Source organism: Hippopotamus amphibius, chromosome 8 (genome assembly GCF_030028045.1).
Source record: "Hippopotamus amphibius kiboko isolate mHipAmp2 chromosome 8, mHipAmp2.hap2, whole genome shotgun sequence".
NCBI classification, from domain to species: Eukaryota; Metazoa; Chordata; class Mammalia; order Artiodactyla; family Hippopotamidae; genus Hippopotamus; species Hippopotamus amphibius.
In genome coordinates this window covers 129,454,051-129,475,647 of record NC_080193.1, presented here as the reverse complement: position 1 = coordinate 129,475,647, position 21,597 = coordinate 129,454,051, and the positions used below count along the sequence as shown (strand labels likewise).

The 21,597-nt window shown below is 36.4% G+C and overlaps 1 protein-coding gene across 3 annotated transcripts in view; it reads right to left on the bottom strand.

Annotated features, from left to right (window-relative positions):
* SLC25A12 (solute carrier family 25 member 12) overlaps positions 1-21,597 on the bottom strand; it is an 88,637-nt gene that overhangs the window by 57,686 nt on the left and 9,354 nt on the right. For 2 of the 3 annotated variants that reach the window (XM_057744761.1, XM_057744762.1), the window contains exons 3-4: positions 10,611-10,753; positions 1,646-1,761 (exon numbers count right to left, since the gene is read on the bottom strand). In XM_057744761.1, the coding sequence (XP_057600744.1) occupies positions 1,646-1,761; positions 10,611-10,753 (259 nt within the window). The remainder of the gene's footprint in view (positions 1-1,645; positions 1,762-10,610; positions 10,754-21,597) is intronic. The other variant, XM_057744763.1, reaches the window with a different exon arrangement.

The following is a 21,597-nucleotide window of genomic DNA, read 5'->3' as shown; positions in this document are numbered from 1 at the left end:
AGACACAAAGAATCATGATACCAAGGTAAAGGGGATAAAATAAATTAGAATTTGGTTTTGGGAAATCTAATTCTTAAGCAATGGACACATGACAGAAGCACACGTATCTTGTCAGATATTTACATCCAGTTATTTCCCAAACATTTGTGCACCACATTTGGAAATAAGGCATATGAGCATGTGTGATACCTACTGAAAATAGAAAATGCAGCATTCTTAGTAGTACAGGGTTAATGCTGAATGATGAAATGATAAAGGCTTTATGCTTTAAAGTATAAAATCTACGTGTTTCTGAAGGAAGGCAACATTCCTTAGGAGGCAGAATGGCCAGAGCTTGCTCCAAAGCAGAGAGCATGCCAAGATATACACAGATTCCTGTAGAGTTCTGCAAAGGTATTTATTTGGGAAAATCACCTGAGACACAAGACAACCAGGTCAGTGGGCAGAAGGAAGGAAACAACGCCAAGCTAGAACATGTGCCCACTAAGATGACAGCAAAGGCACCACTGGTCCTTTCAAATACTTGTACTTTTTCATCATTCTTACCATAGCAGTGATACTTCTTCCTTTGGGTTTAACTAGAGGATATTTGTTTTATAACAAACACTACAGTGAATAAATACTTAGCACTGTGGCTCAGGGGAAGCCTGATTTTCAAGAGTTTCTCTACCACATATTGATGCCAATCCACACCACTAAATGGGCTCAAGTTTAGTTTTACAAGATGAAAAAGTTCTGGAGATCTGTTTCATGACAACGTGAACATAACACTACTCAACTGTACACTTACAAACAGTGGAGATGCTAAGGTTTGTGTTAGATGTTGTTTTACTACAATAAAAAAAATCCAAATATTAAAAGAAAAAAGAGTGCTCTAAGTCCTTGAAAACACTATATTATTTTCATTGAAAAGGCAATTGCAGAAAAAATTAGCTGATCCTCTTACTAAACACATACTGATCTCTGCAAGTAAGCCTCTTTAAAAAACTAATACATAGCTATAGATAGAAATCCTAGTTTGTGCGCTTTGAGACACCCACAATGTGCTAGATTATGTGCCTACCAAAGGATCTATATGGATTTCGACATCCAATTCAGATGGTAGCTTTAATATTCTAGCCCTGTTTCCTAAAACCAAAAAATCTAAAATGGGGGTTCAGAGAATGCTAACTATTCTTGCCTTAACTTCCTGCTGCAGTTCCACTCTTGGGTGTTAAAATGACACAGTAGCAATTTTCCAACGATTCTCCAGAGAAGCTCTGAATTCTCTACCCCAAAATCCCTTAAAGAACGAGATGATTACTCCATGCTGTTCAGTCTGTTTCATAAAAAATGTTGCCCAGGCTCGCCCAGAGCAAGATCATTTTACACCACCTACTTCAGGAATGTTGAAAGTGTCAGAGAGTCAATGAGTTGAAGCAACAACATTCCTAGATTCCTTAATTTTTTTGCAGTAGTCTAATGCTTTGAAGAAAATACAACCATTTTAATTTTATCTGTGTAAATCCTTTTAGGAAATTAATACTTCACTTTTGACTAGCTCTTAAATAAGTAGCAATCTATACATAGTTACTAAATTTAGCAATTAAAGACTGAACCAGCCTCACTAACTTCGCTTAACTATATAATCTTTTTTTTTTCTTACCAAATGTCACCTCTCCATTTCCACTCTTGTCAAACAATTGGAAAGCCACTATGAACATGGAATCGGGAGCACATAAAACAGATTCAAATGCCAGAAACTCTTGATAGGAGATCAACCTGGAATAAAATACAGACTATTATCGTCTGGTAACCTCCCTTTATAATACGTACTACAGCTCAGGGTAACCGCATAACTGATGAAGGGAAGTTTCTCTTTATAGTGGTGTTCCAGATAAGAAAGAAAGAAGAAATGATAGAATGTTACCCTTTTATAAACCCTTAAGGTACTGGGCAATAACCAACAGTCCCTAACATCACAAGAGGAAAGAGACTAGGCCAAAAATAACTGAACCTGAATCTGATCAAGTCTCTAAAGCAGAATTTCTAAACCTTGGCACTCAACAGGGCCATTTGAAGCTGGATAATTCTTTGCTGTGGGGGCCTCCTGTGCATTATATCATGTTTAGCAGCATCACTGGCCTCTACCCACTAGATGCCAATAGCACCCACCACATTGAGAACCACTGCTTTAGATGTAATCAACAATTTACAGAAAAATTCAAAGGACAAAGGAACATGTTAAATAAAGCATTACCACAGAAACACAATCAGGAAAAATGCAGGCTGTGGAAAACTACAGAGTGAACATTCTGTAGCTCCAAAAAAAAAAAGAATTTTTAAAGAACATACAGAGGAGAACCTCATTAAAGACCTAAAAGATATAGCAATTAATTACAAAGATAAAGATCTTATTTGGATTCTGATTAAAGCAAGGTAAAAAAGTTTTTTTAGTTTATAAGAAAGTTAGGAAATGGAAATACTGTTATAGCACAAATGCTTGATGATATGAAGACACCAATACTTTTGAGGAGGTTTTGTTTCGCTTTTGGTAATTCTTCTTATCTTTTAGAAATACACACTGAGATATTTACAGATGAAGCATGTCATCTGGAATTTGCTTCAAAATAATCCAGGGGGTGGAGAAATGGGTGGAGGTATAAGTGAAACAAATTTAACAATTATCTTAGTAATTATTAAAAGTGGGTGTGTTCACTTTATTAAAGTGAACCCTAAGATGAACTGGGGACCTTGGTGATACATCAGTGCAGTTCATCCTTGGTTAAAAAAAAAAAAAAGTCTTAAAAAAGAATTAACACTCAGTGTAGACATTTTTGGCAAAACTTCTGTTTTACTTTTATATATGTATACATATTATAATATGTGTGTGTGTTTGTTGAACTGTGATGTAAAATGTACTTTTTACACCAAAAAGTTTGCAGGCCACTGTTGTTAAATTATACTGGCAAATGAAAATACAAATTAATCTCAAAAAAAAGTGGAAGATGAGTATATTGAATTCTTTACACTGCTCTTTGTTTTACATACGTTTGAAATGTCAATAATAAAATTTTTAAAGGAAAATTCAAAACAAAAAGGAGGAAAACTAAAACTCAGTTCATCCTATAATACTCAAGGTTGTGAAATTAGCCACTGGCTAAAACTACAATGAAATTGCCTTCAATGATCTCATGGAGCAGGCTTATGCTAGTTTAAAGTCATCTTCCACAACAAATCTTGCTGCAAATATTTCGTACTATGTTGCTGCTACTGATAGTGACTAGTATCCAAGTGACAGTATTGTATCCAAGTAATACAAATAACAGTATATATCCAAGTAATTACACACACACACACACACACACACACACACACAGTAGTACTGCCACACTTTATTCCCAAATGGGCTGATTTGCACAATACAAGTATAGTCACCCTATCCAAAGGAACAGACCTAATTCGTCATGTAGCTTCTAGGCCCACAGGCTCTGACTTCTGCATACCTCTTCCTCGCCCTCTGCACTCCAGGCCACTCATTTTAAGCTCCTAAAACAATCTATGCTCCTTCCACTCAGGGCCATCACTCAATAATTCATTTTCCTTGGAATGATCCCACCACCTCCAAACTTTTTTCCCTTTAATTTCCACCCAATCTTTACATAGTTCATCTCAAATATCATTTCCTCAAGAGAATCATCTTAAAGTCCCCAGATGACTTCACATCCCCTTCACACCCTTACTGTACTCTTTCAGTGTGGCTCACAAAATTCTTGTTATAGTAATTATGTAACTCATTGTTTGAAGTCTAATTTCCCACCAGAACGTAGGCTTGTCAGAGCACAGGCTTGATTCAGGGTAGGAACTCATACATATTCTTGAATAAACTCAATTTAGAATATATATGGCTTTTTAGAGACACATGTTTTCCAAAACAGTATTAAGAAAATGACTACATTTTACATTTCATTTTATGCCCTCATTCATCTAAGACATCGTTCACATTCGAAGTTACATTTTTCTATTACTTAAAACGCTCTGAAGTATGTTTAAATTACACAGATTACATTATGTCCAAAGCAATAATGGACACTATGCCTTTGCCCTTTATTGACGGAAAGAAAAGCTTTGTGGTGGTAAATATCCAGGGCACTGAAGACTATGCCCTCCCTGTGCCCATGCTGAGGAATACTTGGTGAAAGCAGGAGCTTGACTGCCTAAGGGAATCCTTGAAGGAACAATCCAATAATCGAAACTGTTTATCAGGCCATGTGTCATAACACCTTATGCGTTACTAAAAAATACAGTAAAACTCAAAAGTATGATTACCAGTACACAAATTTTAGGGTAGTAAAAAAACAATGACGTAACACTATATCAGGTATCATCACGGCTATCCACACACTCCTAAAAAGCAATGAGCAATATGTGGTTTTCAGCTCTGAACAAAACGAAACATCAAGGAGAATGTATAACACGAATACAATACTGATCTAGGCAACAAGTTAGACTTTTACTTTCTGCATGATGTAACTCAGAAACATGTGAAATTTTTACATATATAATGAAGAATTAGCATTATTTCTTCTGCTCATAACTAATTTTAAAGACAAAAAGTATCCAGGCTGATTACAGGGGGGAAGAACAATGCATAGCATCTTGGTTTTACCAAAACAAGTCTCAGGAATTCGACATCAAAAATACAATTATCCTGAAATACAGAATATGTAGCTTTAAAGCATATTTCATGTTCAGCAGTAAAACTTTCTGTATGTATGAGCAGAGGTCAAAGACTTTTTCCTTAACTAGCAAAGGTCACATGTGGTTGGCTGGCAGACTGAATTTGGCCCACACATGTTTTCTTCAGCATGCAAAGCATTATTTTTTAGTCAGGTTAGTTGCCAACATTAGGAAATCCTAAGATTTCACGTAAATATCTGGTTTTCTGGTTTCTCTTGATAAATTATGAGCTTGGGCAAAAGGTTTCTGGTTCCAAGTAGCACCAGCTTCCTGGAGCCCAGCAGAAGCTGCTTTCTTCAGAGAAACCAGGATTTCTCAGTTATCTACACCTGCCCCTGCGGATCTGAGACTTGTTGCATAGGTTTCCAGCTAAGTAGCACTTTGTTTAAAAGATAAATTCTATGGACTTTATTAAATATCTACATTTTAATCTACAAGTATATTCAAAAAGGCAAATCATATATTCATGCAATGTAGAGTCAAAAGGACCCTCAGAAAGTCCAAAGAAGTCAAAAATGAACTGTTCAAAGACATTCAGCAACTCAATGGGCCAGGTTGAAGACTCAACTTCTGCCTTCACTCCAGTGTATACTATCCTGCACCTCAACGCCAAATTTAAAGTTATAGTTGAAAAAAAGAAAGGGTATCTGGTATCTATAGCAAGTAGAACATTATTATAAGAAGACATTGGGGGACTACTCAGCCAACCCTCAATACTCAGAGTTACCTTTGTTACAGTGATTTATTTAAAGGAAGAAAAGTCAACTAAGAAACACAAAAGCATCAGCAACTTAAAAATAAGTCACTTTATATTATTCAGCCTTAAAAAGGAATGAAATTCTCATACATCCTGCAACATGAATGAATCTTTAAAACATCATGCTAAGTGAAATAAGCCAGATGCAAAAGGGCAAATATTGTACTGTTTTACTGATATGAATGAAGTACCTAGAACAAATTCATAGAGTCAGAAAGTAGAATAGTGGTTAGCAGGAACTGGATGTTGGGAGAGAATGGGGACTTGTTTAATGGGTATGGAGTCAGCATGGGAAGATTAAAAAGTACTAGAGATGAAGAGTGGTGATGATAGTCCAACAATGTGAATGTATTTAATGCCACTGAACTGTACACATAAAAATGGATGGGGTTTCCCAGGTGTGCACATTTGTCAAAACTCAGCAAACGTACCTTTAAGATTTATATTTTTCACTGTGTGTAAATTTTACATCTAAAGAAAAAAACTCAAAACAAATATTGAAATCTAGTTAATAACATGCATGCTGAAATATTTAAGGAGAAGTGTATCAATGTCTGCAATTTACTTTGAAATGTGTTTAAAAAATATGATGGATTGATGGAAAGACACATACATGAAAAGAAGCAGAGAAAGATGTTAATGGTAGAATATTGGTGGTATGTGGCGTGCTCACTGTAAAATTCTTTCAACTTTCCTGAATGCTTAAAAATTTTCATAATAAAATATCGGGAGGAAATGGGGAGTGTGGATAGGCCACTTATTCTCTCTGATATGCTCCTTATCTATTTTTAGCCCACAGGCATTTTATACCACATTGCAATGTAACAATATCTTTCAGAAAGCAAGAAATAGTCTGCTTACCTGGCAACATAAAGCAAACATGTTCCAGAATAATTTTTTTTAAGATGGTGGTCTTTTGTTTTTGTTTGTTTGTTTATTTTGGCTGTGTTGGTTCTTCGTTGCTGTGCGAGGGCCTTCTCTAGTTGTGGCGAGCGGGGGCTACTCTTAGTTGAAGTGCTCGGGCTTCTCAGTTTGGTGGCTTCTCTTGCTGAGGAGCAAAGGCTCTAGGCACACGGGCTTCAGTAGTTGTGGCCCACGGGCTTAGGTGCTCCAAGACATGTGGGATCTTCCTGGCCCAGGAATGGAACCCGTGTCCCTGCGTTGGCAGGCGGATTCTCAACCACTGCGCCCCCAGGGAAGTCCTGTTTGACTCTTTACAAAGAACATGTATGCATTTTACAACTTTGAAATAATATATTTTATGAATTTGATGGGGTTTTTTAAATTTATTTATTTATTTATTTTTGGCTGTGTTGGGTCTTCACTGTTGCGCATGGGCTCTCTCTAGTTGCGGCGAGCAGGGGCTACTCTTATTTGCAGTGTGCAGACTTCTCAATACGGTGGCTTCTCTTGTTGCGAAGCACAGGCTCTAGGCATGCGGGCTTCAGTAGCTGTGGCATGCAGGCTCAGTAGTTGTGGCTTGCAGGTTCTAGACCACAGGCTCAGTAGTTGTGGCACACGGGCTTAGTTGCTCCGTGGCATGTGAGATCTTCCTGGACCAGGGCTCGAACCCGTGTCCCCAGCTAGGCAGGCAGATTCTTAACCACTGTGCCATCAGGGAAGTCCCAAATTTGATGTTTTTAAATTTTGCTAAAAAGTACCTTTTTTAATTTACTGAATCGAAACTAATAAAATTTCAAAATATTAATGTTAATTTTGTAATTTTTAAGACAACCAAGATTTCTTTATTAACGATTTTTCTATATGCATGTAGAATATTAAAGGAAAACACTTGTGAAAAAGTAAGAAAGGAAAACTATAGTTTTCCACATGATAGGAGAATAGGGCCTCCTGATGAAATTCTGACTAGAGCTAAATACAGAAATTACTGTTCTAGAAGTTACAGTTTCAAACAAGCAAGTGTCTAAATACTTTAGATTAAATCACACAATAACAGTCCCTGAGATCTGCATTTAAAGCACAAAATCATTTTGCTTTTCATTATACAACCAGAACTTCAAAGTTTAAGCCAAGCCACAATCTCACAAATAATGCTTGGCTAACGGCTCTTACTTTTAGACAACCCATCATGCTATTTATACTATACAATGCTGTTTCTACATGGCTCTCCATAGCAAGCCACCTGTATCAAAATACTCCTGCTTATTTTGCTACCTATTGGAGGGAAGGGAACAGGGAAGAAGAGTAAGAGGGCAGTTTACACGCTAAGAAAACATAGGGGGGTTAAGGGCAGAGCACAAAAGGGGCATGGTATTGACCACTCCTAAACCTGCTTTTCCCATACACTTAACGAAACCACTCAGACTTGTTTATGCTAGTTCTATTAATTCAGATTCAGTCTTGGGTAATTATAAACATATATATATTATGTGATTTTATTTCTATAGGACTCACTGTCAAAAAAACTATAATAGAATCAAGAAATACCTCTTGGAGCTGGAAAAAAATGGACCCACTGAACTATTCTAACTTTTCATCATTGCCCTGGGTAAAGGAGTGGGAAACAGAACAATGGAGAAAAGATAGTTTTTTTAATGATTACAAGAAAAATGAACCAAAAATTAAGAGGTCTAATCTTGTGCTACTGGGCAAGTCAATCACCTTCTCTGGAGCTCATTTTCCTTAAATGTTAAATGAGGAAGGTTTGGCTATTTGGAATAAGTTAAACATTATCAAAACCTTGGATTTTCTTGGATTAATTAATTAATTAATTTTTACTGGCTGTGTTGAGTCTTCATTGTTGCGCACGGGCTTTCTCTAGCTGTGGCAAGTGGGGGCTACTCTTCTTTGCAGTGTGCGGGCTTCTCATTGCGATGGCTTCTCTTGTTGAGGAACACGGGCTCTAGGCACATGGGCTTCAGTAATTGTGGCTCACAGGCTCTAGAGCGCAGGCTCAGTAGTTGTGGTGCACGGGCTTAGTTGCTCTGCAGCATATGGGATCTTCCCGGACCAGGGCTCAAATCTGAGTCCCCTGCATTGGCAGGCGGATTCTTAATCACTGTGCCACCAGGGAAGCCCCGCCTTGGAATTTCTTAAATTAAAAATATTAAAGAAACTTTAACAATGATATTTAACTTTTTTTAAGTCATAGCCCCTTTTGAAAAACCTGTGATTTCTCCCCAGGAAAATGCAGATACAAATTCACTCATTTTGCATTATGTTTCAGCAAGTTCAGGAAACTCTGAAGATCATCGAAGAACGGGAGGTTAAGAATCACTGTGCTTCTAGAAAATTTCACCTTTCTCTGCTTTTAGAAATAATCTATATGCTTCAGAAACATTTATTTACCACATATTTATAATTTTTATGACCTAACTCTATGAATCAGATTTCCTTCCTAATCTCAATCTGATTTATTCCAAAGAGAGAGGGGAAAAGGGAAGCTTAAGCTTTTAGAATTTGAAATAGAACAGATTTACCTTTTCAAAAGAGAAACAGTTTTTCGTTTGTTTTAAGTAAACACTGAATACTTAAAGACTTAAAACTAGTTTTGCCTAGTTTTTCAAAGTTTTTCATACAAGCACCTCTACAGGTAGGATAAAGAAACTGGGCCCTTGGAGGCCTGGGGCTATAGCTTGGAATTCACAAAGCAAGGCATACAAATATTCCACTCCCTCCATAATATAGTCATACTTATTTTAATATAAAAATACTCTTTCCCCTTGATTTGAGTAAACTGACACTCTAGTAAGACACACCTTGTAATTTCTGTGACTGCACATATGCATACGTTGCCAGGCTAAAAATACCTCCAAGTCTGCGAGTCACAAGCCTGCAAGATACAGTCAAAGCTTAGCACACAAGGTCCCCAGCAGCACTCCAATCGCTACTCAGACAACAACAAAGTGATGCCACAGCCACACGAAAGTACCCCACTGTGTATGCAACACAGACATGCAGGGTGCCCTTGATGTTTCATGCTACTGTTGTTCCCTTTCCTGGAATTCTTCCCCCTCTTTGTCCAACCGTAAGTAAGCTCCTTTTTGTCTTGCCAGATTTCACTCAAGCATCACTTCTTCTAAGATGCTTTCCTGACCACCCAAAACAGTTAACCATGCTTTCTCGGGTGTCCTTTGTTGTTTCATATGGTTCTATTATATCACCTTATTCCCAAAGTATTACATTTTTCTTTGTTTATTCATCCTCTTTCTCACTAAGCCATGAGCTGCTTCTTAAGGTCAGGAACCTCATTTTATTTGTTTGTATTTCTGATGTCCAACAGTGCCTGGCAAAGGGTGGTCGTTCAATAAATATTTGTCAGGTAAATGAGTAGACAGATAAATGAATAAATACCACTCTCTAAATTCTTCCCTGATTTATTTTTCTTCATAGCACCTGACGTTATAATCTAGTTTTAAATTCTGTCTATTGGTTTTCTGTGATTTTATTCACTGGTGGAATTCTAGTACATAGAACAGTGCCTAAAATATGGTAGGTACTCAATATTTTCTGAATGAATAAATGAATGAATGAAAGACAGTTATCTGAAAACCATTCTGCTCAGATTATGCAATATAAAATATGGGGCTTCCCTAGTAGCACAATGGTTAAGAATCTGCCTGCCAATGCAGGGGACACGGGTTGGATCCCTGGTCTGGGAAGATCCCACATGCCTCACAGCAACTAAGCCCACGCACCACAACTAATGAGCCCACACTCCGCAACGACTGAAGCCCACGCACCTAGAGCCCGTGCTCTGCAACAAGAGAAACCACCGCAATGAGAAGCCCACGCACTGCAACGAGGAGTAGCCCCTGCTCGCCACAACTAGGAAAAGCCTGTGCACAGCAACAAAGACCCAATGTGGCCAATAAAAATAAGTAAATAAATTTATAAAACACATATATATAAAAAATATGACCTTTGCATGTAATTTTTCTCAGAAAAGAATAAAAAAGAAAGAAATGCTAGCATACTTGATAATGGCAGTAAGTAAGTTTTTATAAACTTCTAAGAAAAGATATGGTTTATTAATATTATATTAATATTATTATATTATTTAGTATTATTAATATTAAAATTCCAGAGGATCATGGGTAAATTTATGGTTTTCCTATTTTTTAATATGATATTGAAGAACACTAGTTTTTAAAAAATGCATAAAGATTCTTACCCATCCTTGGTTTGATCAGCTACTCCTGCCAAGAGCTGCACAATCTTTGGATTGCTATTTGGATCATTATACAGTCCAAGATAGCGCTGGACAAAGTCTTCCGGGGTCATGTAATGTTCTCCATCAACCTCAGTACTGGCATACTAAAAAATAAATAATGTATATTTAAAATTAAAATTACTAAATGTCATTTTGTAGCCAACAAATGTTTTGTAAAAACTAAGCTAAAGGCCAGCATCACAATCAAAATAATAACAATAAATGCAGAATTTTTCTCTGGATAGTCAAAAAACAAACACCCAGAGCCTGAGTTAAGAACATTAGTAAAGTACTGATACGTGCTACAGTATGGATGAACCTTGAAAACATTCTAAGTTAAAGAAACCACACAGAAGGCCACATACCACAAGACCCCATTTATATGAAATGTTCACAATAGGCAAATTTATAGTGTCAGAAAGTAGAAGAGTAGTTGCCAGGAACGGGGAGGAGGGGGGAATGGAGAGTAACCACTTTACGTAGGGGGTTTTTCTTTGGGATGATAAAAATGTTCTGGAATTAGATAGTGGTGATAGTCACACAACATTGTGAATAAACTAAAAAAACACTGACTTGTATACTTTAAAATGGTGAATTTTATGTTACACAACTTTTATCTCAGTTGTGTGTGTGTGTGTGTGTGTGTATGAAGAAATATAAGAAAGACTAAGAAAGGTGAAAGGGTAGCCAAGGTGAGCAAGACAGAAAGTGAGAAGATAACATCTGGAGGCTTCCTGCCTACACGAGTCAGGGATGGGGGTGGGGACACAGCCAGCCAAGCCTTAAAAGTGAAATAAATGACAACAGCATAACAAAAAAGACCTTCCATCTTAGGTATTCATTCTAAGCTCTGGGAGCTGGAAAAAAGAAACAAAAAAATTCTGCCTTTTACGTGAATCATTTTAGAGAACAAATAATAATAATACCTGCCTATCAAATAAATGCCTCATTATATATTAAGGGTTTTATGTACTATGGTGTGTCCAAACACAAACAACCAAAGACTTCCTCTTTGGGTTCCAGTTGATCAACTTGGCTATTTCAGTCAACTATCAAAGTAGTAACAACAGAAAAATTTCCAGAATTTAGGAATACGAGGGCCCACCAACTGCCAAGCCCAATAAATTAAACAAAACAAAAACCCACACCAGGGCCTGACCCATCATCATAAAATTACAGAACATCAGAATAAAGAGAAAAATCTTTAAAGTTTTCAGAGAGAAAAAATAGGTCATGTATAAAGAATTATGAATCATGGGTCTCAATGTTTCCCAAGAGAAACAGTAGAAGCTTGAAGGCAATGCAGTAAGTCATTGAAAATTCTAAGAGAAATGATTTCTAACCTAGAATTCCAAACTGAGCTAAACTTTCAATCAATTGTAAGGGTAGGTTAAAATTACTTTGAGATACCCATGTTCTCAGTATTTTTTTTTTCTCCCTTTATGTACCCTTTCTCAGGAAGCTGCAGGATAACTCATTCCATCAAAAAGAGCATGGACCAAGTAAGAAAAAGACAGAGGATCCAGGAAACAGATGATCCAACCCAGTAAAGTGGCCAAGGGAAATCCCGGGACATTTGTGCTGCAGGTCTCTGGAGTACCAGTGCTGGCTGGGGCAGACAGCGGGCTCCAAGAGGGCAAGCCACGAGGGAAATTTGAACGTCAGGTTACCAGAGGCATTTGGCTAGGTGGAAACTAACATTGGGAGAAGCTTAAATCTTTATGCAAATGTCATTTTCTCAATGAGACCTACTCTTTATCACCCTATTTAGCATTACCACCCATGCCTGTATTTATATTCCCAATTCCCCTATGGTGCTCTGCATTTTTTCCCCTTGGAACCTATCACCTTCTAACATACTATGTATTTTACTTCTTTATTATGTTTATTGTCTACCTCCCAACTAGAATGTAAATATCACAAAAGAAGGAATTTTTGTCTAGTTTGTTCATTGATGTATCCAAGCACCAAAAATAATGTCTGGCACATGGTAGGCACTCAGCAAATTTTTGTTAACGAATTAGTAATAGGTACACAAATCACGAAGAAAATGAGTTACTTTTTTAACTTTACAAAAAAGTAAATTATGAACAAGTATTTTTGTTGAATAAAAACAGAAAATATTATAATACATGACTTGGCTGAAAATAAACAGAATTTATAGTCATAATGTAGATACCAAATATTAATTTAATAGCAATTATAAATATAAGAATGGAAGGAGAATGGAGGAGGAGTAGTATAAAGAAGCTAAGTCCTCAACTGCTATAAAAGAAAGTTAATACTGTCTGGAAACATGAAAGACATCAAAGACAACACAAACAGATGGAAAGATATACCATGCTCCTAGATTGGAAGAATCAACATTTTGAAAATGACTATACTACCCAAAGCAATGTACATATTCAATGCAATCCCTATAAAATTACCAATGGCATTTTTTACAGAACTAGAATAAAAAATCCTAAAATTTGTATGGAGACACAGAAGACCCCGAATAGCCAAAGCAATCTTAAAGAAAAAAATGGAGCTGGAAGAATCAGACTCCCTGACTTCAGACTACACTACAAAGCTACAGTAATCAAGACAATATGGTACTGGCACAAAACCAGAAATATAGATCAATGGAACAGGACAGAAAGCCCAGAGGCAAACTATGGTCAACTAATCTATGACAAAGGAGGCAAGGATATATAATGGAGAAAATGCAGCCTCTTCAATAAGTGGTTCTGGGAAAACTGGACAGCTACCTGTAAAAGAATGAAATTAGAACACTCCCTAACACCATACACAAAAATAAACTCAAAATGGATTAAAGACCTCAATGTAAGGCCAGACACTATTCAACTCCTAGAGGAAAACACAGAAAGAACACTCTTTGACATAAATCACAGCAAGATCTTTTTTGACCCAAGAGTAATGGAAATAAAAACAAAATAGAGTTTTGGAAATAAAAACACCTCCTAGAGTAATGGAAATAAAAACAAAAATAAATAAGTGGGACCTAATGAAACTTCAAAGCTTCTACACAGCAAAGGAAACTCTAAGCAAGACGAAAAGACAACCCTCAGAATGGGAAAAAATATTTGCAAACGAATCAATAGACAAAGGATTAATCTCCAAAATATATAAATAGTTCAACCAGTTCAATGTCAAAAAAAAAAAAAAAAACACCAATCAAAAAATGGGCAGAACACCTAAATAGGCATTTCTCCAAAGAAGACATACAGATGGCCAAGAGGCACATGAAAAGCTGCTCAACAGCACTAATTATTAGAGAAATGCAAATCAAAACTACAATGAGGTATCACCTCACACCAGTCCGAATGGGCATCATCAGAAAATCTACAAACAGTAAATGCTGGAGAGGGTGTGGAGAAAAGGGAACGCTCTTGCACTGTTGGTGGGAATGTAAATTGATACAGACACTATGGAGAACAGTATGGAGGTTCCTTGCAAAACTAAAAATAGAATTACCATATGACCCAGCAATCCCACTACTGGGCATATACCCAGAGAACACCATAATTCAAAAAGACACATGCACTCCAGTGCTCACAATAGCCAGGACATGGAAGTAACCGAAATGTCCATCAACAGATGAATGGATAAAGAAGATATGGCACATATATACAATGGAATGTTACCCAGCTGTAAAAAGCAATGAAACTGGGACATTTGTAGAGACATGGATGGACCTAGAGACTGTCACACAGAGTAAAGTGAGTCAGAAAGAGAAAAAAATATCATATATTAACACATATATGTGGAATATAAAAAAATGGTATAAATCAACTGGTTTGCAAGGCAGAAATACAGACACAGATATAAAGGACAAACACAGGGACACCAAGTGGGGAAAGTGGGGGGGTTGGGGAGGAATGAATTGGGAGATTGGGATTGCCATACACACATTACTAATAAGAAAAAAAAATCAAATTGTACACTTTAAATATATGTTTATTGTATGTCAACTGTATCAATAAAATTTCTTAAAGAAAAAATATAGTGTCTAGAAACAGCAGTATAGAAATATAAAGGGAAATAAAATGAACAGTTAGAAAAGTTACAAGGGACTTCCCTGGTGGCACAGTGGTTAAGAATCTGCCTGACAACACAGGGGACACGGGTTCAAGCCCTGGGCTGGGAAAATCCCACATGCTGCAGAGCAACTAAGCCCAGGTGCCACAACTACTAAGCCCAGGTGCCACAACTACTGAGCCCGCATGCTTCAACTACTGAAGCCTGTGCACCGCAAAAAGAGAAGCCACCGCACTGAGAAGCCCATACACTGCAACAAAGAGTAGGCCCCACTCGCCACAACTAGAGAAAGCCCAAGAGCAGCAACAAAGACCCAAGGCAGCCAAAAAAATTTTTTAATTAAAAAAAAAAAAAAGAAAAAAGAAATGTTATAAGTGGTTGCTTCTGGAAAACAAGACATGGATGGGAAGGATCAGAGCAAAGGACTGTTGATTTGCTTTTGGTTAAGCATTTCAAATGTCCTCATTTGTGAATCTGACTAAATCAAGCCACTAGCTCTTTCAATAAGGAGAGAATTAAATTTTTAATTGTTTCCTTTGTTGTATTCTGAAAAACACCACAGAGGCTATCACAGCAAATGCCCTATCAGCCTGCACAAGAAGTAGCCCAAAGGTGGACACATTTTTACTAGCTGGTACTAGCAAAAGCACCTAACTAATATCACTCCAAAATAAAGTCAAGTTCTCTCTACATGCTATAAAAGTCATTCCTGAAAGGGCCCTGGGTTTATATCCTGGCTCTACCACTAACTCATTGTGAGTCCTTCACACAGTGCCATTCTCTTCCCAGGCCTCTAGATATATCATGCATCTATAAAATGAAAACTAAATAATCTTTGACATTTCAAATCAATAGGTATGCAAACATAGGATAAAGAAAAAATAAACTGTATGGCATTGATACTGATAGTGAATGGATTCTATTACTTCTAATCAACTGCTTCTTCTCCTCCCTGAAGTTCTTCAATGTATAATACAATCTGACATGTTTACCAAGATATGAAAGCCACCAGAGTTAAGGACAGGCAGGAGTGGGGAGAGACACAATGTCAGGAAGACTACTGCAACTGGAAAGAGGGATCAATACAAGGAAGTCTAAAAACAGAATTTAAAGAGACTGACAAGTCAGCAACTAACTAGAATGAGTGCCAAAGGTATGAGAAACATACAACGGGAACCAAAAAAAAATGATTCATTTCGAGGATAGGTGGGAAGGGGTTGGCGGGAAGAAAAAGAAAATGTTCAGAATAGGCCTTGAAAGTAAAATTTAATTTCAACTGCAAATGGAGAGAAAGGGTATTTCAGGCTTAAAAAAAAAAAGTGAACAAATACAGAAATTTTAAAAATATATTTATTTCTTCTTTGGGGGGGGAGGAGGAGCTAGTTGTAGAAAGAAATGGTAACAAAGACGGTATACAAAGATATGTAGAAGAAAGTGAAGCTAAAAAGGCAGTTTGAGACCAGACAGTGGAAGACTTGGAATGCTAAACTGAATAGTCTGAACTTTATCCTATGCGCCAAGGGATACCACTGAAAATTTTAGGAGAGGAAAGAGACGTGATCTGACCTGTGCTCTCTCTGGTGGCAATGTGAAAGATGAATTGGAGAAGACAGAAACTGACAGAGAGCAGGGAGACCAAGGAGTGGCTACTGCAAGATCCAGGTAAAAGAGATTGAGGCCTAAACCACAGCAATGGGAGTGAAAATGAAAAAACAATGGGGACCTTCACCCATTGCTAGTGGTTTTTTATTTTATTTTATGATTTTAATATTGTCAATTCATACCATTCAAAATTCAAAGGGATACACAGTGAAAGGTCTTCCTTCCACCTCTGCCCCCAGTCACTCAATTCCTCACTCCAGAGACAATCAATTTCTCATATATGCTTCCAGAGATGTTTTATGCATAAACAAGTAAATTTTATATATAAGATATATATATATGCCAATATATATATACATACAAATATGTATGTATAAATATTCTCATCCATTTCTTTTTTACACAAATGATAACATACTATTTACACTGTTCCGTACATCTTGCTTTTTCAAATTCAGTCCTTTTAAAAAGTGATTAAGCAATACACATGTACATGCACACATAAAAATGCTCATATTCTTTGACAAAGAATTCTATAAGAAATTTAAGACTTAAAAACTAAATATAAAACAAGAAAATACAAGAGACGGGTTATGGTGGTCTCTGTTCTTTCACTTCACAATTGTTTGGGTGTTGCTTTCTTTAATTAGCAGATGTCAACTGTCAAAAGAAACAATATGAAAACATTTCAGAGTTAGTATTAACATAGTACAGCAACTAACTGTCCATTTCTTTTCGTCACAGAGGTGTCTAATATGTAATACTAACACCTGAACTTGATTGCCAGGACTATCGCCACTATATACACAGAATATATACACACACACACACAGAAAGTATATTGTACTTACTGAATCACCAGGATTTCACAACATTCTTGACTTTAAAACTATCAGGAAATAGAGCAGCCTTAGCACAAACCACCAAGGACAGAGTAGCCAACAAGGAAAACAAATGCTTTTGTTGACATGTACTTAGAACAGGCTTTGCCAATATCTTAAGTTATAAATGATGCCAGAGAATCACCTGCCCTGAGGTACTGTGCTAGTGTTTTCCCCAACTCTCCTAGTCTATTTTAACTTGATTTTAACTGAAAGATAAAGTGCATAGCTCAGAGGGAAAAAAAAAACACAAGTCTTCTCATCCACAAGGAGTCAGGACTTGACTTCTGCAGGAGACAGTTAACTAATTAACTCATTAAATTAGAGACAATTACTTGGCAATGTCAGTGAGCCTGCTGCCTGAACAGACAAAACACAAGAGCGAATTTAGAAGTGAAACCAGAATCTACCCACAGTCACTCAAGAGACTAAAACATTTTAGGTATTATGTTAACAAAGAAAAGCTGTACCTCAAAAAACAGGTGATACATTTAAACCAAAAGTATTTTTTAAAATAAGAATGACCTATTTATTTTAAGATAGTCGGTGGGAAGTTGTTGTATAACAAAGGGAGTTCAACTCGAGGATGGAAGATGCCTTAGAGGACTGGGGCGGGGAGGGTGGGGGGGACTCGGGGGGTGGGGGGGAGTCAAGGAAGGGAGGGAATATGGGGATATGTGTATAAAAACAGATGATTGAACTAGGTGTACCCCCAAAAAATAATAAATAAATAAATAAAATTTAAAAAAAAAGTTTAAAAAAAATTTGTTTGTGGGAAGATAAGAGATGAAAGGTAATGTGTAAAATTATATAACAATATTTGTTAATGCTGTAGAGACAAAATGATATAAAACTCTTCTGGGACTTCCTAGGTGGCACAGTGGGTAGAAGTCCGCCTGCCAATGCAGGGGATGTGGGTTCCATTTCTGCCCCAGGAAGATACCACATGCCGCGGAGCAACTGGAGCCCATGAGCCACAACTATTGAGCCCATGTGCTGCAACTACTGAATCCCATGCACCTAGAGCCTGTGCTCTGCAATAAGAGAGGCCATTGCAATGAGAAGCCTGCGCACTACAAGGCAGAGTAGCCCCCACTTGCCACAACTGGAGAAAGTCTGTGTGCAGCAGCAAGGATCCAACACAGCCAATAAAATTAATTAATTAATTAATTAATTTAAAATTTAAAAAAACCTCTTCTGTAGGAACGGAAAATTCTAAATCAGGAATGAGTAGCCTCTATTGAGAAGGGGATCTGTTTTGCTTAAAAGAAACTAATAAAATAAATTGTGGCATTATTAAAACATGTAAAATATTAAGTTCTATGTTGAAATAATGAAACATGTATAGTTTAATATTCCAAAGTAGACTAAAGAATAAACCAAATGTCCAGTTAAAAAAAAATTAAAAAAAAAAAGAATGACCTATTTATTTTAAATAACTTCATTGTTTTCAATGCTTATTTTAATTGACTGGATAATACTGTTTAAACAGCCAAAAAAAGAAAAGAAAAAAAAAAAAAAAGAAACATGGCCTAAAGTAACACATACAGCTAGAAAGAAGAAAAGGTTAAGTGGCCTTTATTGAGATCTTCTCTTTCTGCCAACCAAAATGACTTGCATGTTTACACTAAAAACGATAAAAAGCAACTTAAAACAAAGTTTTAAAGCTAACACTTATGCTAAAAACTTATTATGTTAAAGTAATTTAGTACTTTCACAGTATCATTTCTATTTTGTTCCTATCATTTCAAAGACTGAACTAAAATGACTTTAAATGAAATTAACCAAATATTATATCCATACTCCAAATAACTTTAGAGTTAATCATTTGCCATTTCAAAGATGTTTCTTAAGCAGTCATAAATCTCTCTTGGGCAAGAAGTCAAGGACACATGAAAGACATAGACAAGAAATAGCTGACAGTATCTGAACAAAAATAGGTGGTCTATTTTCTCAATTAAACTTTTTCCAAAACTAACACAAGTATTTTAATGTAAAAGTGCACATAGCTTTGACATTTCCAGAAATACCTGAATTTACTTGGAGTATAGTTCATATGTATTTGAAAAAGCCTTGACATTCTGAAGCTTGAGAAAGAAAACAGATCTTAATGAAAGATTCGAATCTTTATACATTTAATCAAAATCATTGCCAATAAAAGATAGTAGGGTTTCATATACAGATTTATGTTGTACTTGCACTGAACTACCTCTAGCTCCAAGTGAAATCATGTTACCTAGAAATGTTTTGCTTATCAAGCCAACAGATCAACACATCAAGACCTCACCTGATGGTAGTAAATTGGATAGTAGCAACTCCCTTGCAATTTAACAATTTTAACCTTAAGTAACCTTTAGAACCTATGCAATGTATGCAATAGACATCGTACAGGTTAACTATAGACTTACAAAAAGAGTTTATACACAATCCTAAATGTCCACTGAGTAAAGGGGAAAAAAAAGTTAACTCAAAATTCAATGACATGAATGAGTAAATAAACCCAAATAGTCTAAATGATATAAATTACCTGCTTAAATGGTTTAAGTTCAAAAACAGATATTTTTTTCTGATGTTTTATATTTCCAAAAGATTATCCAGAGATTATATAGCAAAGTTCTGATAGGCTGTGACTAGAAAGTTGGTTACTTTTTAAAAACTATATACAGTGTGTCAAGATCAAGGAGTTTCTTTTTCAGCATGCCCAGGGAAAGCAAGGTAATACATCTAGAAGTACTACTTATGCAGCCGAAAATCTGCTTAAATAAAACCTTTCAGGTTACTTTGTATCCACTTTTAAAACATCTATCAAGCACCAACTTTGGGCTAGGCACTAGGTCTAATACTAAGGATGTAGAGATCAAAAAAACATAGCTCTGCCCTCAAGTTGCTCAGAGACGATGCACGATGGACACTGAAACTAAGGTCAGAGAACAGGTTCTAATTCCATGTTGTTAACTAGAAGAGATTTCTTCAGCAAACACATAGCTTCTCAGAGTCTCTTTAACAAGAAGCTACAGAAAGATCTTTTTGCAAGGGAAAAATGAGATCTTTAACACCAAAGTACTTGGAAATTGTAAAGCTAATGCATATTGACACAGTTATTCTAAAATGCTTAGAAACACAGAAAAGCAGAGGATCCCAGTTTCCCTCCTTGTGTATTGAATTTTTCTGCTTCTGCTCAAACATGAAGGAGTTACTAGTCTAACTCCTCACCTTTATCCAAACCAAGGTTTCCTTGGGGTTGGCCTCCACTAGTCTCAGATTTACCAGAAAATCAGTCCTGACTGGTCTAGGCAGCTTCAGCTCTGCTTATCCAACATGTAATATGAGTCAAAACAAACTGTTCCTCCAAGACTTTGTTCCAATTGAGATAAACTGCCATTTTCAGATCTTGACATCCTTGGGATTTCAGTAACTCAAACGACAATGTCACAAAGTTCGGTAACTACAAGTATCACAGAGCATTTCCCATACAGAAAAATGAACTACATGAACAATGGAAGAGAAAGACATGTACCAAGGCAAGAGCTGAGCATATGAAGCTAAGCCTCTTGCTATCCTTCACTCTTACTGCTCTTACTCCTAATGGAAGCCAAATTTAGTCAGGAATGCATGCCCTTTCACTACACAAGCACTCTATGTAACAAGCAAAGACCACGACAGATCCAACATCACAAATCCTGTTACAATAGCACAATGTGGAATTCATCTATCATAAATAATAATTCAATGAGAAAAAATAATTTTTAACACATATGGTCGCATCAATTTTAACAACTACTGAGCCACATTAATTTTTTTAAAACAGAGATTTTTAATTAGTGACACAAAAGTTTTCTTATCTGTACTAAAATCTACATGTGCATTAGGAAAAGGCAGTTTTATACATCTAATTAGCACTCTCAATTGCATATTTCACAATACTAGAAACAAAAACCTTCTACTTAATTTTGCAAAGAAAATTCTCCAGAAGTCTGCCTTTCTCACTCAGATTGCTTCATGAAATATTTTCTTTTTGCTTTAATATATGTATTTTTACTGTCCATTATAGCAAGTCCTACTGTCAGCTACTAAACAATGCAATTTCTAACAGAATGAGGAAGTACAAGACACTCATTAATCACTGAAATCAACTGAAGCTACCATAATAAACTAAGCTTATTAAAACAATTTAACCCCTAAAAATGGCCAAAAACCTTGGAAATAAAATAATGACCCCAAAGAACTCAATAACTGGAACTAGAATGATTCTCAGGGCAGATTAAGTTGAATAATTAATTTGCATTGTTCTTAAAATAAATACTTCAATCTCTTCATCTAAGTAACCATGGGAACACGCAAGGAGCATATATACTTATAAGCCTGGGCAAATCATGTGTTTGACAATCAAGGTGCAGCTCCTAGGAGTAGAGAATGCTTTACTG